This window comes from Azolla caroliniana, unplaced genomic scaffold (assembly GCF_043228905.1).
Source record: "Azolla caroliniana isolate FFs.n. ecotype wild unplaced genomic scaffold, voAzoCaro1.0.p SCAF_4, whole genome shotgun sequence".
In the NCBI taxonomy this organism is placed as follows: domain Eukaryota; kingdom Viridiplantae; phylum Streptophyta; class Polypodiopsida; order Salviniales; family Salviniaceae; genus Azolla; species Azolla caroliniana.
The window spans coordinates 19,619,319-19,635,547 of NW_028230439.1; the positions used below are offsets into that span (position 1 = coordinate 19,619,319).

The 16,229-nt window shown below is 45.2% G+C and overlaps 1 protein-coding gene across 1 annotated transcript; it reads right to left on the reverse strand.

Moving 5' to 3' along the window:
* Positions 1-8,169: 8,169 nt before the first annotated feature.
* LOC147865285 (putative pectinesterase 53) lies at positions 8,170-10,795 on the reverse strand. The gene is made up of 5 exons (XM_087318059.1): positions 10,335-10,795; positions 9,537-9,702; positions 8,915-9,121; positions 8,508-8,743; positions 8,170-8,336 (listed from the first exon to the last, which is right to left on the reverse strand). Exons 1-5 carry the CDS (start codon positions 10,784-10,786, stop codon positions 8,186-8,188), a joined length of 1,212 nt encoding a protein of 403 aa, XP_087174185.1. The 5' UTR covers positions 10,787-10,795; the 3' UTR covers positions 8,170-8,185.
* Positions 10,796-16,229: the final 5,434 nt, after the last annotated feature.

A 16,229-nucleotide genomic window follows, 5' to 3' on the forward strand; every position in this document is an offset into this window, starting at 1 on the left:
AGCATTCCTCACCTGGTCTGCACCATCCGGCTCTCCGTAGTCGGGTACTCCTCATCTCGTTCTCACCGGGTCTGCACCATCCGGCTATCCGTAGCCGGGTACTCCTCATCCGGTTCTCATCGGGTCTGCACCATCCGGCTCTGCGTGGCCGGGTACTCCTCATCCGGTTCTCACCAGGTCTGCACCATCCGGCTCTCCGTAGCCGGGTACTCCTCATCCGGTTCTCACCGGGTCTGCACCATCCGCCTCTCCGTAGCCGGGTACTCCTCATCCGGTCTTCACTGGGTCTGCACCATCCGGTTTCGGCATTGTTCTTCTCCCTTCCCATCCGGAGGGACCTGTCTCCCAACAAACTCCCCCTTCACTCCGGCATGGGGTGTCTTACTAGACCAATCCTTTTCCAGCATGCATCCAGCTTGTCGGGTATCAGAACTTTGGTCAGCATATCTAACCCGTTCTCGGTCGTGTGGATCTTCATCAGTGCGAACTCCTGGTCATCTACTCTTTCCCGGATCCAGTGATATCTTCGCTGGATATGCTTCGTCCGGGAATGGTCTAGGAAAACATACATGGTAGTCATCTTCGCGACAAGAGTGAAGGTCTCGTCGTAGTCCACGCCGTGCTTCTACGCGTAGCCTTTCGCTACTAACCGGGCCTCGTATCGGTTGACCGAGGTCCCAGGTTTCATTCTTCGCCAATGCGCGCATCTCTTCCTCCATTGCGGCACGCCAATTTGCGTCCTTCGCCGCTTCTGCATAGCTCTACAGTTCACGCACATCCGCTATACGCGTCATGTACGCATAGTGATGCGCCATGTACTCGTTGTATCCGAACCGCACAACAGGGTTCTTCTGGCGGGTGGATCGGCGTAATTGCTCATTAGCGGATGTTCAGGCTTTCTTGGCCGACGTTGTCGTAGTGTAATTCGCACACTACGTGAAAAATTACATTTTCTGTTTCTCCGGAAAGGATATGGAGTACCTAGTGAGAACCGGAAGGAAGAACCGGTGAGGACCGAAACCGATAAGGAGACCCGGCAAGAGCCGGATGAAGAAGGCCGGTGAGAGTCAGTGAGAAACGGATGAAAAGAACCGGATAAAGAAAACCGGCGAGAACCGGATGAAGCAGAACCGACAAGAGCCGGATGAAGAAGGCCGGTGAGAGTCTCTCACCAGATGAAGAGACATATTTGTAAATAGAAGAAAGTATAAATTTATATATTACATGCATAGGGCAAGATTCGAACCTTGCACCTCCATGTTAATAATGTTAAGCCTTATCATTATACTAGCGTATTATGAATTTTAAAGTCATGTAAATATTCTAGACATGCATGGTACAAAAAGTTATTCATGCATAGACACTTGAGTTAAAAGAAAAGATGAGATAGAAAGCTAATCATGCACATGCAGTGTGCATGAAAACTAAAGATAGGAAAAGCATGATGCTTGCATGTGATCAACTTAGACTCTTCCAACACTATATAAGGAAGAGAGAAAGATGTATAGAGGTTGTTGATTATTTTACAAGGGTTGATTAATATAATATAATCGTTGGATCCATGAATTTGCGAACTATTTTTCTCTCTTAATTTGAGTACTCACTAATACACTATACTCGTGGAATTCATGATTTTTTCATATCTTTCTTTCTTCCTAGTCCAAAACCCCAGCGGTTGCCACCCGACTCACGCAACGATCCGAAGCCGAAAGGCACGACAACGCGGACTTCGCTCTTGAAGGCCCGTCATCACTCTTCTCGGAGTCGGATTCGCATTGATCCGACTCGCCCTTATTGGTGTCGTACTCCGGCATCTTCTTCCCTTTTTCCTTGTGCGTAAAACGTCTCCTCGGCTTCTTGCGCGGGGAATGCACGGCCGAGTCTCCACTACTTGCCGGCTCTTCTTCGGACTGGTCACACCAACCCAGTCACTCATTCGGTCCACTTAGCTGAAATGAAATCGGACTCTCATAGAGGGTCTTGATTTCGCGGTCATCCAGAGGCTTTTCAGCCTCGCTGACCTCATCGTCAGAACTCGGGTCCGGAGATCCGGAGTTGGACTTGAGGTCCGGAGTCGGAGGCAAGTACCAGGACGCAGACTCGTCAAACACAACATCGCGGCTCACGTGAGCTTGTTTGATTCGGGGGTTATAACACTTATAACCCTTCTATTCATCTGAATAGCCGACCAAGATACACTTCTTGGCTTTCGCGTCCAACTTCCTCTGTTTCTCCTTCGACACATGCACATATGCAATGCTACTGAAAACTCTGAAGTGTCGTAGATTCGGCTTTCTTCCGAAGTGCAGCTCATGCGCCGACCCTTTGTCTCCGATTCAATTTTGGATGTAGACCGCAGTTCGTACCGCTTTGGCCCAATAGAACTTGGGTAAGCTCTTTTCTTCCAGCATTGCTCGTGCCGCTTCCAGAACCGACCAATTTTTCCTTTCGGCTACGCCGTTTTGCTCCGGCATATACCTGCAACTAAATTCACGTTGAATTCCCATTTATTACAGATAACTGTTGAATTGGCCGGAAAAGTACTCTTTTCCCCCATCCGACCGCAGGCACATGATCTTTCTCCCTGTTTCCCTTTCTACAAAGCTTTTGAGGTCCCGGAAACAGTCAAAGACTTCACTCTTCTTTTCAATGAGATAGATCCACGTGTGCCGCGTGTAGTCGTCGATGATGGAAAAAAAATATCAACTCCCACCAAGACTAACATTCTGTGTCAGCCCCTATACATCTGAATGTATCAAGTCCAGCTTGTTCCGGCTTCGGTTATGCTCTTTGGGGAAAGGAAGTCAGTGTTGCTTCCCTAGCTGGCAGGCTTCACAAATTTGGGCCTTCCGGCCACTAAATTTGGGCAATCCGAACACAACTTGTTTCGACTACAAGTCCTGAAGCCTTTGATAGTTCATGTGGCCTATCCACTTGTGCCACAAGTTGATGACCGACTCAAATTTTTGTCCTTTTGCGAACATTGCGGTGCCAACGTCATTGGTGTCGAGGATAAACATCCTCCCGTCTCTGCGCCCTTGCGCAATAACTTGGCCTTCCTCCTCGATGAAGCACCCGAGATGCGTGAACCGGACATGCATCCCCTGGTCCAAATTCTTCATGATTGTCGGGACGTGTAGCACGTTCATGAGTTTCCCTTTTTGCCCAACATGGCTCAAGGGAACTTCACCAACATTCTTGATCGAATGTGGAGTGTCGTCTCCTATTGCGACTATTCCTGGTTGCATCGGTTTCTCAAGGTATGAGAACCACTCCTTATGGCTCGTCATGTGGTTTGACATGCCGGAGTCAACGTACCACGAAGACTTCGTTTCTTGTCTCGTCACGAAGGCTACCCCCTTTCCGACTTTTTTAGATCCTTCGGCATAGTGCGATCGCTGCCGATTTCTTTTGTCGGTTTGTCCATATCCAGATCCGGTTTTCTCCGAATCGGCGCGCTTCTTCCAGCACTCGTTGTCCTTGTGGCCTTTCTTGCCACAGTACCAGCATTCCACGATAGATTTCCCTTGACGGTTCTCATCACCTTGATTCTCCCTGTTTCCAGAGGGTCCAGAATTGTTGTTGGCATCACTTTGGCGCCTTCTTCCTTGATCCCGTCGGCCGCCTCCATTGCGCACCAACTCGCCTCGTCCACCACGACCACGGGGCCTATCTCCCTCCGTGTACAACATCTTGCTATCGGCGTGCGTACTCATCAATGCACCCGCGTGGTTCTCCTCTATAAGGAGCATCGACTGTAGGTCGAAAAACGACAGCGTATTCTCCTGTGTGCACACAACAATTCAGAACGCTCCGAACTTCGACGCCAGTCCCCTGAGACAGATCTGCACCATCTCGCATTCCTCAACATTCACATCGATGGAGGCTAAGGAGTCGCATATATCTTTGATCTTCGAGGTGTAATCAGCCACTAACAAATCACGCTGTCGGAGTTGGAGCTTTCTGGTTGTGGTGCTTGCGGCGAAAATCTTTTTCAGATTTCCCCAAGCATCCTTTGGCATTTTCGCATCTCGAATATAGCTCAAAAGTTGTTCGCTCAGTAGAGAACTTTGCTCGCCGACTATTCCCAAGCCGAGAAGTCTTTGTGTGTCGAATTGAGTGTTGTGTCATTTGCTCTGTCGACATAGCTCCAATATCCATGCTCGAGTAGGGACTGGTGCATCTTGTACGACCAAGACGTGTAATTGTTTCTGTCGAGCTTCTCGGTCAAAAGCTAGCTAACCATGCCTCTATCCATTCTGTTTTCCTATTCTTTACGAAGGTTAGGTTTTCATCTTGAGCTAAGGTTGGTTGCAGAGGTTCTCAACCCTCGTGCTCTGATACCATGTGAAAAGAACAACATGCGGAAGCAACAGAAAGCAGAATGTAAGAAAACACAGGTTTAATGGAGAGCTTGGACAAACACAGAGTACGCGGGAGAGACAAAGAGAGAGAGAGAACACACAACTCTATTCAAAAAATAATACTCAGTCTGTACATAGAATGTGGTCAGTGAGCACTTGTATACAAGTCCATATGGACTGATAGAAGTACTAACACGTACTTCAATGCTCATAACTGAGCTCTACAGTAACTCCTAAAATATATTCCTACGCGGAATATCTTTCCAACAGCCTCACGGTTTACGCACCGCTACGGCTTCTTGTTGCGCACCGATTTGCTCACTGGTTTACGCACCCGGTTTACGCACCAGTCCGGCCTAACTGATCGGTCCCAACCGATCCGGTTCTCGGCTTGCATAGCCGATGGGCCATTGTTGAGCTTGTATCTCAACAAAGTGGATAGCGGTTGCACACTGTGAGTTTCTTGAGACCCCAATAGTCTACACATAAGCGTAGAGAGTCGTCCTACTTCTTCACAAATAATATAGGGGCCCCGACTGGCGACTTAGAAGGTTGAATAAATCCTTTTGCGAGGTTCTCATCCAGATACACTCAAAGGGCCTTTAGCTCTGGTGCAGACAATGCATATAGAGGACCAAAGGGTGGACACGCGCCATCTTGACTATCGATGGGACAGTCGTAGAGCCGGTGTTCGGGCAAACGATCTGCATTATGTTTCTCAAATACATCGGAGAAGTCTTTATACTTGTCGAGAATAGGACAGAATGTGTTAGAAGTAGCTCCACAAACAGCGAGCAGTTTCACATCGTCCACAAACGGTGAGCAGGAGTGGCCGAGTCGGAATCGACCGTCTCCGGAGGATGTGAAACTGAATTGACCTTCATAGTTGTGTGCGAGCATCCTAGCTCGCTAAATGTGATCGAGCGATTGCACCAATCCACTATTCAATTGTGCGCCTCCAACCACGATAGTCCTAAGACGATCGGATGCCGAGGGGATGCAATGAGGTAAAAGGGGAGCTCTTCCTGGTGGGAGCCCACATGAAGCCCTAATGGGATTGTAGTCTCGATAATTGCTCCTGACGAGAGGACACACACGTCAATGGCTTCAACAGGAATGGGTTTTGAGAGGCACACGACGGGTATCCCATGTGCTCGGGCGAATGCCACATCGATGAAGCAAGAAGTCGCTCCAGAATCCAGTAAAGCGACAAACTCAATGGAACTGGAATTAAAAGAAAGGCATACCTCCAATGTGAAATTGTCTGATCTTCTAGCAATGGAACCACGAAAATGTGGATGACTAGAGACGTCCAGCTGCATGGCACCTACTCCAATTGGATGATGTCCTTTTCCGGATGTTGGGGTCCATTGGCTCGATGGAATGGTGGGCGATTACTCCTTGGACAATGGCGAAGGAGATGACCTGAGGCACCACAATATAGGCACAATCCATTAACCTGCCAAAATTCTCGTTCGGCATCAGTCAATGGCCGAAAGCGAGCTTGAGATCAATTTCCGTTGGGAGTGGAGCATCTGCCAAAGTAGGGGAGCGTGACACCACTGACAGGAGTGATACCTGGGGTTGTACGACCGGGGCGTGTCGTGGAAGTGAATGAGTCGAACCCCAAGTTTGACGCTCTTCCTAGCGAAATTTAAAAAGACGATTGTCACAATGGACTGCTTGTGAAATCACTTGGGATAACGAGGTGGGCTCTGTATGTATGTATGTATGTATCTTGGCTACATTTTAAACCATGTGTGTGCGTGCGTGTCTATCTTCTTGTTCTTGAACACACTAATTTAGGCTCGTTTCGTAATTAACGTAAACCTTTGGTTGATCTGTGTGTGTGTGTGTGTAGGAGATATATGTATTGGGGGGATAGGGTGGGGGTTAAAGTATGAATGACATTGGCATGGAGCCCTATGCCTATGCCTATCACATGGAACCCTATCCCTACACCATTATGTAATGTATCTACCTTTCTATGTAATGTTCCAAGGGTCTATTATATATGTATAGGGTATTTATTCTTATAGAAGGAGTATGTATCTATCTTTCTACGTAATTTTCCAAGGATGTATTATATATATAGAAGCAATGTGTATCTATCTTTCTATGTAATGTTCCAAGGGTATATTATAAATAGGGTATTCTTGTAGAAGCAGTATGTATCTATCTTTCTATGTAATGTTCCAAGGGTGTCATTAACTCTATCTCGCAAATTCTATTTCTTATTGTGAATAGGCTCCTTCAAACAAACATTCAGACATGGGACACACAAAATTATCTATCCTAATTTATGATGAACAATATTCAAATGGGATTGTATTAAACTGAAAATGGCATAATCTGGCGAGAATTATAGCAATGGCCATTGTCTATGTCTTAATGACCCAAACTTGTGTGCATCACATTATGTACTACAACATGCAGAATTGTTAACATTGACCTCAACAAAGCTTGAGACTTGATATCTATTGGCATCTCCAATAACATGATCAGATGATAGATGTAATGAAGTCACGAGACCTATATATATATATATATATATATATATATATATATATATATATATATATATATATATCATTTCATGAGAAGAACATATTTTGTCTCTTGGGCCCATACACCATTCCTTTATCTTTTTGTGTTGTCTTTATCATGTTCTTTGGTGCCATCTTTAATACTCGAATTAATTGACAACGATTTCCATGTTTGAAGAAATACTTGTGCATTATCGCATCACTTAAATCCTAGTTTATTTTCTAAGATGTCAACTGTCGGGTTGGTATTTATCATAATATTTTCAAATCATAGAGGATTAAATTATATAACTAAACTTAAAGGCAATAATTATTAAGTGTTAGTTAAAGCAAAATGTGACGGCATCATCTAAGGAATTTGTAACATAATTTAAAAATTAAGGTTGTTGGTTCCACACCCAAGCAATGGGTTATTTATTTATAAATATTGTGTCCCCATTTCACTTACGTCATCCTGTGTGTGTGTGTTTTTTGCCCATGTGCCTCTATATGTATGTATGTAATCATATGAACATATGTAAATTCAACATTTGTCTCTCTCTATAATTGGATGGAGATTTGTGTGGAACGTTCGCATTCATTAGCTCATTTGTGTTTGAGAAGGCCTAATATGTAAAATATACATACTGAATTATGTGGTGTGAACGAAGAGCCATGAATTGGGAAATGTATATGTACACATATTTAATAAGCTGTTTTGCTTGCACATTGGACGGATTGAAGAAATAATAATTATTATTAATCCAGGAGCAATGTCATAAATTCAACCTTCATTGGTGTAAAGATGAGGGATTGATTGTTTTTTATTTAAATTAATTAGAATGAAGGCACCACCTCAGCCCCACACGCCCCCCACGCCTTCCAATAAATATGTAACTATGTATGTATGTATGTATGTATGTATGTATGTAATATGTTTACACACACACACAATACCTTCCTCCCTTTTATTTCCAATTAATAGATAGGTAGGGAATCAATCAATCAATCAATCAATCGGGGGCCAAACACACACACACACACACACATGCAATATCGGTTGGTCCGATAAGCAGCAAATAATAAATCATAATAAGAATGGCATACATACATACAAATTAATTAAATAATTAGGGAATGGTTAATAGAAGGGTATGATGGTAGTATTAATTAAATCCACGGAACTCTCTGTGTCCCCATTCCATGAATGAATGCCATCATCATCACAATCATCTTCTACAGCACCATAAAGAAGACATTTTGTTGTTGTTGTTGTTGAAGAAGACTTCTTCTTTTTTATGTCTGGGAGAGCCATTGCTCACCATTGATGAAACCGGTGTGAAGGAATGGTCGGGCTTGTGCGTCGGTCAGCACTCTCGACCATGAAACACGTTTCGATCGGTTCGCGCCCGGTCCCGAGCACTGGTACTCCGCGTAGAACACAGTCCTTTGGGTAAAATAAATAATTTATTATTATTCATAGAAAGAAAGGAAGAAAGAGTTAGTTTAAAATACATAATTATGTATGTATGTATATGAGACTTGAGTTGGTTGGACTGGAATTACCCCTCATCTTCTTATATACATATATATAAGTTGTAACAGTAACAGTACTTACTTTTCTCTGCTGGGGTCAGCCCAGTTGAACCATCCTTGGGGGAGGATGATGTTGTCGAAGTAGGTGTAGGCGTAGACGACCCTGGAGGCGCGGCCCCACGCACGCCCCAGGTAGATGTTCCCCGACCCCGTCACGACACAGCTCATGAACGAGAACCCCGTGTTCTCCGACGTGCTCTCTCTCTTCTGAGCTGTCAGCGATCCGTTGGGCGACGCGATCGAGTGGATTCGGCATTGCTGTTTTGTTTTGTTTTGTTTTGTTTTGTTCATCATCATGTTGTTGTTGTTGCCCACATTTATTTAATTTAATCATTATTATTATGTACATAATATACATATATCCATGCAATGCAAATTCAAATTCAATATCATTAATAATCATTTAATATATGATGTTGATGTACGTACGAAGTAGAAGGATCGGCCGTTGCCGAAAATGAAGTCGATGGAACCCTCGATGTAGCAACGATAGAAATAATGGCGGCCCTTGTGGTCATAGAGTGTGTCTTGTGCGCCGTAGAAGTTGACATTGAAGAAGGCGGCATAATCTCCGCTAATCCGCAGTGCCACTGCTTGCTTTCCAACCGCACCACCGGGGGGAGCAGGTGCAGTGTTCTGCGAATACATATTGCACATTAATACAGAAGAATACATACATACATTTTGTGACCTTCAAATTTTTAAGGGCCCAAAGATAATAAATAAATAAAATGGATGTACTTGTGCAATTTTCTTATACGCACTGCACATTGTACAGAATAATTTGACAACTAACTAGACTCTGAACATTTGAAAGGACACTCATCATCATCATCATTGATTTTAGTAGGACTATACAGAGCATGACTGAATACCACCCACTGTACACAACAATCTCAATTAAATTATATATTAATACCATTCCACCAATGATGATTGCATTATGGCATGCACAAGAAGTCTATATATATATATATATATATATATATCTGCCCCACAGTCTATGATCCCCAGGACTTATGAACAGTAAGTCTAGTAGTAGTATATGTACCCTGAAGGAGATGTCTTTTGCAGTGAAATGGTCTCCATTTACTGCGACCGATGCCGACTTGAAGGTGCTCCCCGCAGAAGTTGCGGTATCGCCCCACTGGATCTCCGTGAGCCGAGGACCATCTCCTTGGAACGTGATCCAATCTTGATCCACCGTCACTTTCTCTCTGCACCATTCATTCATCACAATCCAAACAATCTAGATTAACCATCCAGACTTGATAATAATTTATCAATTCCAACTCCTTCCTAATTGTACTACAATAAGATTTGGTTGATTCATGGGTTTAGGCCAAATTGCACATCACATAATTATATTCTTTTCTTGTTTGATTAATATTTTTGGATTGAGCTGACCCATTTGATAGTCTTAATTTTATAAGGCCCATTTTGTAGGTAAGTGCAGCTTAATATGGTATTGGTATTAGAATTGGGGTGATCTTATGATGCTAGTGAATCTAAAAAAACAATACATAGTTAAACAGCATTACTACACACAAGTTACTAATCGTGCAACTAGTACTAACAATTCTCTTTTCGACAGCATTATATGGACCCTCAGATAAATAGCTTAATGGGGCCTAATAGAAAGGGGCTTTTAAATTAATTATATTTGAGTGACCAAATTTGCTTAGATTATATGCACTTGTCAACGCTACGTGGGTTGTATAGTTTGCACGACCTATTATAATTATATTAAGCAGCATTTAGGCTAAATAAAAAATGATGATGGATGATGAATCATTAGTGAGGGATGATGAATTATTAGTGATGGATGATGAATTATTGTGTGACACACTTGTAGATTCCAGCCTTGATCTGGATGACGACTCGCTTCTTGTTGGATTTGGGGATGCTGTTTACGGCAGCCTGGACGGTCTTGAAGTTTCCGGAGCCGTCTTTGGCAACAACGATGGTGTTGGGGGTTGACGAAGGGGTGGATGCCGCGAATGCGTCACCGCGCGTCAGCTGCTCCGACACTTCCAAGTTGCTCCGACCCGTCGTCTTCTTATGGTGTTGGTGTTTGTGATGAACCCAAAAGCTCCCTTTCTTGTTGTATTCTTTTGGTTGTACATCATAAGAGCTAGACGTCTGCGCCATGCGGTCGAACCAACTGTCCTCATAGTCAGCCGCCGCGACGCCCCGAATCCCATCATTATGATCCACCAAACTACTACTACTCATCATCAGTGCCAGCACCACACTCACATACAACAACATTTTGTGTTTCTGCAAACTCATCCCCTCCATGGTATGGTATGGCACTGCAGCTACTATGGATAGAGTAGTAATAGTAGTAGTAGTGGATAGTTGTAACCAAAAGAAGAGGGGAGAGGGATATGATATCACAAGGATGCAATCAGCACTCACTTATATACATACATGGAGCATGCAAGTCAAGTCAAGACTTAGTATGTATGGGTGTGATGTGAACGCTGAATGCCCTTTCCTTCTCTATCTATAGAATGAACTAAGGGGAAAACAAGAAGCAGTATAAATAGTTATGGAAGACAGTGAGATTCATTTTGGATTGTTACTCATCTTAGCTGGCAAGTGCTCCTTCAGCCCTATATTTTATGTGTGGAGGTTTTTTTCCACTCCTTTGAAATGTATACCACAACTATACTATATTATGTATGTTATGTATGCCAAGTTATCTCATCTCACATCCCTTATAACTAGGGATTCCAAATTTGACCCCCAAGTTGCCTCCTCTTTCTCTTAACTTTACTTGGTCTCTCTTTTTCTTTAAGTTTTGATGCCTCCCCAACGCTCATGTGCACTACACCCAATTTTGTCACCCAAAAGAGGAGGATCTCTCCCATGGTTGACATTTGTATACATATGTAGTTAGATCATCGTCTCTATTTGTCTTGTTTCCTCACCCTTTCCTGGACCTCCATTATGTGTTGCATTCAAAGGTATATGGTCCGCCCCGAATATTAAAAAGAAAAGCTTCACTTGCAATTTTGGTTATGCTTGCTTGTACATTATGTAACCCCTCCTCGTGTAAATTTCCACTTGGGACGCAACAACACAAAAACAAGAGTTCAATTTCCAAATGGAATTTTTAACTGGGGAACGAAATATACAGTCGGATTATGTCGAATTTCTCATAAATTCCAAAAATTCCGGGCCTCATATCAAGCAAGGAAAGGAGCTCGGTCAATTCCTAAAGAAAGATATCAGTGAAAGATTGTTGGTTATGTGGGTGTCTCTTTCCACTCGTCATTCACATCACGAGCGTTTTTCCACATGACATGAGGTGCACCACGAAATGTTGCTTGAATGTTTTACAATTGTCTACATTGACTATATTCTTTCTAGCCTTAGCCTATACGAACACGAAAAAGGACAGTTCCATTTGACGGGAACTGAAACGCTCCTTATGCGCGACGCTCGGCCACAACCGAGCTTAGAATGATACACAGAAAAACGGGAAATAAAACACGACACAGAGAAGAGGAAGATACACAGGAGGTTTACGTGGAAAAACCCCAAACTAGGGGGAAAAAACCACGGCAGCCCACAGGCTGCAAACTGTCACTATGTAAGAATGTACAATAGTGAGTTCACTGAGGCAACGACCTCGTGCTCACAGATCTTCGCCACAGGCGGCGGTCACAATAGAGGCAACGACCTCTTTCTCTCTCTCTCTGTACAGTTACGCACACTGATCTCGTGCAAAACAGAATTGACAACAACACAAACTAAAGTTTGCCCTAAGTCATATTTATACTAATATGACTTTTCGGCTATTTACAAATATAGCCTCGGTGGACTATCAGAAAACATATTTACGAATATGTCTCTTCATCCGGTTCTCCGTAGCCGAGTACTCCTCATCCGGTTCATACCGGGTCTGCACCATCCGGCTCTCCGTAGCCGGGTACTCTTCATCCGGTTCATACCGGGTCTGCACCATCCGGCTCTCCGTAGCCGGGTACTCCTCATCCGGTTTCGGCCTCGGCCGAGTTTGTTCATCAGCACTGTTCTTATCCCTTCCCATCCGGAGGGACCTGTCTCCCAACAAACTCCCCCTTCACTCCGGCATGGGATGTCTTACCAGTCCGATCCTCTTCCGGCATGCATCCAGCTTGTCGGGTATCAACACTTTAGTCAGCATATCTGACCCGTTCTCGGCCGTGTGGATCTTCGTCAACGCGAACTCCTGGTCATCTACTCTCTCCCGGATCCAGTGGTACCTCCGCTGGATATGCTTCATCCGGGAATGGTAGGCCGCATTCTTAGCAAGGTGGATGGCACTTTGACTGTCGCAATAGAGTCGGTATTCATCTTGCCGGATACCGAGCTCTCCGATGAAGTCCTTCATCCATAATATTTCCTTGCCGGCTTCCACAGCTGCCATGTACTCCGCCTCCGTGGTTGACAATGCAACCGTCTTCTGCAACCTCGACTGCCATGAAACAGCTCCCCCTGCATATGTCATTACCTACCCGGATGTAGACCGGCTGGTATCCACATCAGCCGACATGTCCGAATCGGTGAAACCGTCCAGTTGGGGTTTTCCGGAGCCGAATCGGAGACACGTATTTGAAGTGCCCTTCAAATACCGGAGTATCCATTTGATCGCGTTCCAGTGCTCCTTGCCGGGATTGCTCATAAACCGGCTCACCACTCCGACTGTGTATCCTATATCCGGTCGAGTACAAACCATTGCGTACATCAAGCTCCCGATGGCAGAGGCATATGGAATCTTCATCATATCCGCCTTCTCTGCTTTCGTCTTCGGGCTTTGCTTGCCGGATAGCCTGCAGTTTGCCGGAAGTGTCGATCCGACCGGTTTCGCTTCTGACATGTTGAACCGGTGAAGCACCTTTGTCACATACTTCTCCTCTGACAGCCATAATTGCTTCGCTGACCGGTTCCGGATGATGTGCATCCCCAACATCTGTCTTGCCGGACCCAAGTCTTTCATTGAGAAGGTCTGGTTGAGAGCCTTCTTCAGCATCCGTATTTTGACTTGGTCACGTCTGACGATCTGTCGAATACATGTGTATAATGGATGTATTCACACTATCCTGTTTTGGCCATTTATGTAATTAGCATAAAGGGTAGTTGCCCTAAGTCGGTCACTATATATAGTGACCTTGTAACCTTTTTGTAAGGTTAGTGGTTGTATTATTTGCTTTATGAAATAAAGAGTCTTTTGTGTCTCTCTCTCTCTCTCTCTCTCTCTCTCTGTGTGCAACGACCTACAAACTGTCATACGCAGGTATTCAGAAAAGAATCGAATGCTTCTTGATCTTCCGCAAAGACGACTTACTCCCCAACATCTGGTATCAGAGCAGAGGTTCGGCCGTCATCACCGCCTGCACAGCATTCGGTTCTTCACTTCATCACGGCCTGCACAGTATTCGCGTCATTCGAAGAAAGAGAGAAGAAGAACAAAAACGAGGTTTGCACCTCATCGCGTTAGATCCTCTTGCTTGGAGTAAGCCATCAGGTTGTACTCTGTTCCTTGTGATCGTAACCGCTCGAGGTGAAATCCCCTTGTGCATCATTGACACGATCGTGCTCCACTCGGTTAAACGGCATCCGAAAAGGTCATTAAACGCTGCTCGCCGCTCGTTGTAACCACTCGGTGCAGATCGGTCTCAAGACAACAACCCCAAATTCGTGCTTCATCCGGCTGATCGACATTCGAGAGGATCAGTTGGATCCATCTCTCTCGTCGCTGCAGTCACCCGAAGCCGAATCGGTCCAGATAATCGGTTTCAATAATCGGTATTCGGTATATATATATCCGAAGCAAACCGGGCTCACTTCGACTCGGAACCATTCGGGAAGACCAGTCGGTTCTGTCCCTCAAGTTACCAGAGTCAATTCGAGCAAGTTCAACAATACATATATTCGAAGCCGAACCGACTCACGTTCAAATCCGACTAGAACGATATCGGGTGAGCCAACCGGCTGCACTCCAACAAGGTTCGTAGTCAACTCCGAACCGAGCTTCGTTAACCGAAACCAAATTTGATGGCATCAACATCCGGCTCGTCAGAAATGAGTCTACGAAAGTTCGATGGATCGAACTTCAACTTCTGGAAGGAGCAAATGCAGGACTATCTCATAGTCAAGGGGCAAATCGATCCCATCGAAAATGAAGAACCTCCAGAAGGATACAAACCAATTGAGTGGCAGAAGCTGGACAGAATTGTCCGCGCCACGATTCGGATGCACCTATCGGAATCGGTATACTTTACGGTGCAATCGTGTACGACAGCATTCGAACTGTGGAAAACACTGTCGGACACTTACGAAAAGAAGGTCGCCGCAACGAAGATGTTTCTGATCCGGCGCCTCTACAACTTGCGGATGAAAGAATCCGATTCGGTTCAAGCACACCTCAATGAGTACGAAAGCATAAGCTCCCAAATCTCGTCACAGGGGACGGCAATCGAGGATGAACTCAGAGCAATGATACTCATGAGCAGCCTTCCCTCATCATGGGAAACTTTCGTCACAACCGTGTGCAACGCGTCAACCACGGCTGTTAAATACTCCGAAGTCACGAGCGCAATCCTGACCGAAGCAGCTCGGAGAAAGTCTTTCGCCAAAGACTCAACAGACGACGCTTACGTAGTACAAGGTTCGACAGACCGATCGAACATACGAGGAAGAGATTCCTCACGACCGCCGAGCAATCAGCGAAGACGGAGCCAGTCACGGGATAACCGAATCTGCAACTATTGCAAGAAACCCGGACACATCAAAGCAGACTGCCGCGCACTCAAGAACAAGAACAACAAGAAGAGTGGCCGGCATGAGGAGATCAATTACGTCAGCTTCTCAGCTGATGTACTACCGGACGACCCGAATATACTATCAATCGAAAATCCAGTCGGATCAGAAGTTCTACTCACGACTGAAGAATCGAGCACATGGCTCTTAGATTCGGGCGCGTCATTTCACGTGACTCCTCATCGATCCCAATTCCGGCAATATACGATCCGTCACTCCGACTCAGTTCGAGTCGGCAACTCACAACACTGTGACATCATCGGAATCGGCACAGTAGAGCTCAACCTTGCAAGTGGCTCTACACTTGTACTCCACAATGTCCAACATGTACCCGAGCTCTCAAGGCCATTGATCTCAGTCGGACAACTAGATGAAGACGGCATTCGTGCCGGTTTTTCTTCGGGAGGGTGGACACTCCACAGGGGGAACCTCCTGCTTGCTAGAGGACCCAAGTTACACTCCCTGTATCCGTTACATGTTACGCTCAGAGAGGGTAACCTGTTTTTGGTGGATATTCCTGTGTCATCACTATGGCACCGAAGATTAGGACACCTCAGCAAGGCCGGCATCACGCACCTATCTAGAGCCGGATACATCCCCAAACTCTCCTTCTCCGACCATCAATTTTGCGAGCATTGCCAGTATGGCAAACAAGCAGCCGCATCACACCCGACATCAGCACCAAGAGAAACGAGACCTCTCGATTTGGTCCACTCGGACGTCTGTGGCCCAATGCCGCATCAGTCTCTAGGCGGTGCCTCTTACTTCGTCACTTTTATTGACGATTCGACTCGAAAGGTGTGGGCTTATCCAATTCGCACCAAAGATCGGGTCTTCTCGATCTTCTCCGATTGGCTCGCTATGGTAGAAAATCAAACCGACCGAAAACTGAAATGCTTTCGGACAGACAATGGGGGAGAGTTCAAATCCG

What these genes read in the sequence shown, in the direction of transcription:
- LOC147865285 (XM_087318059.1), bottom strand. Translation starts at nt 10,786, where the DNA reads ATGGAGGGGATGAGTTTGCAGAAACACAAAATGTTGTTGTATGTGAGT. An exon ending in ACGGCCGATCCTTCTACTTC is followed by an intron (nt 8,744 to 8,914) that starts GTACGTACATCA and finishes AAAACAAAACAG; the next exon opens with CAATGCCGAATCCACTCGAT. An exon ending in GCTGACCCCAGCAGAGAAAA is followed by an intron (nt 8,337 to 8,507) that starts GTAAGTACTGTT and finishes TTTTACCCAAAG; the next exon opens with GACTGTGTTCTACGCGGAGT.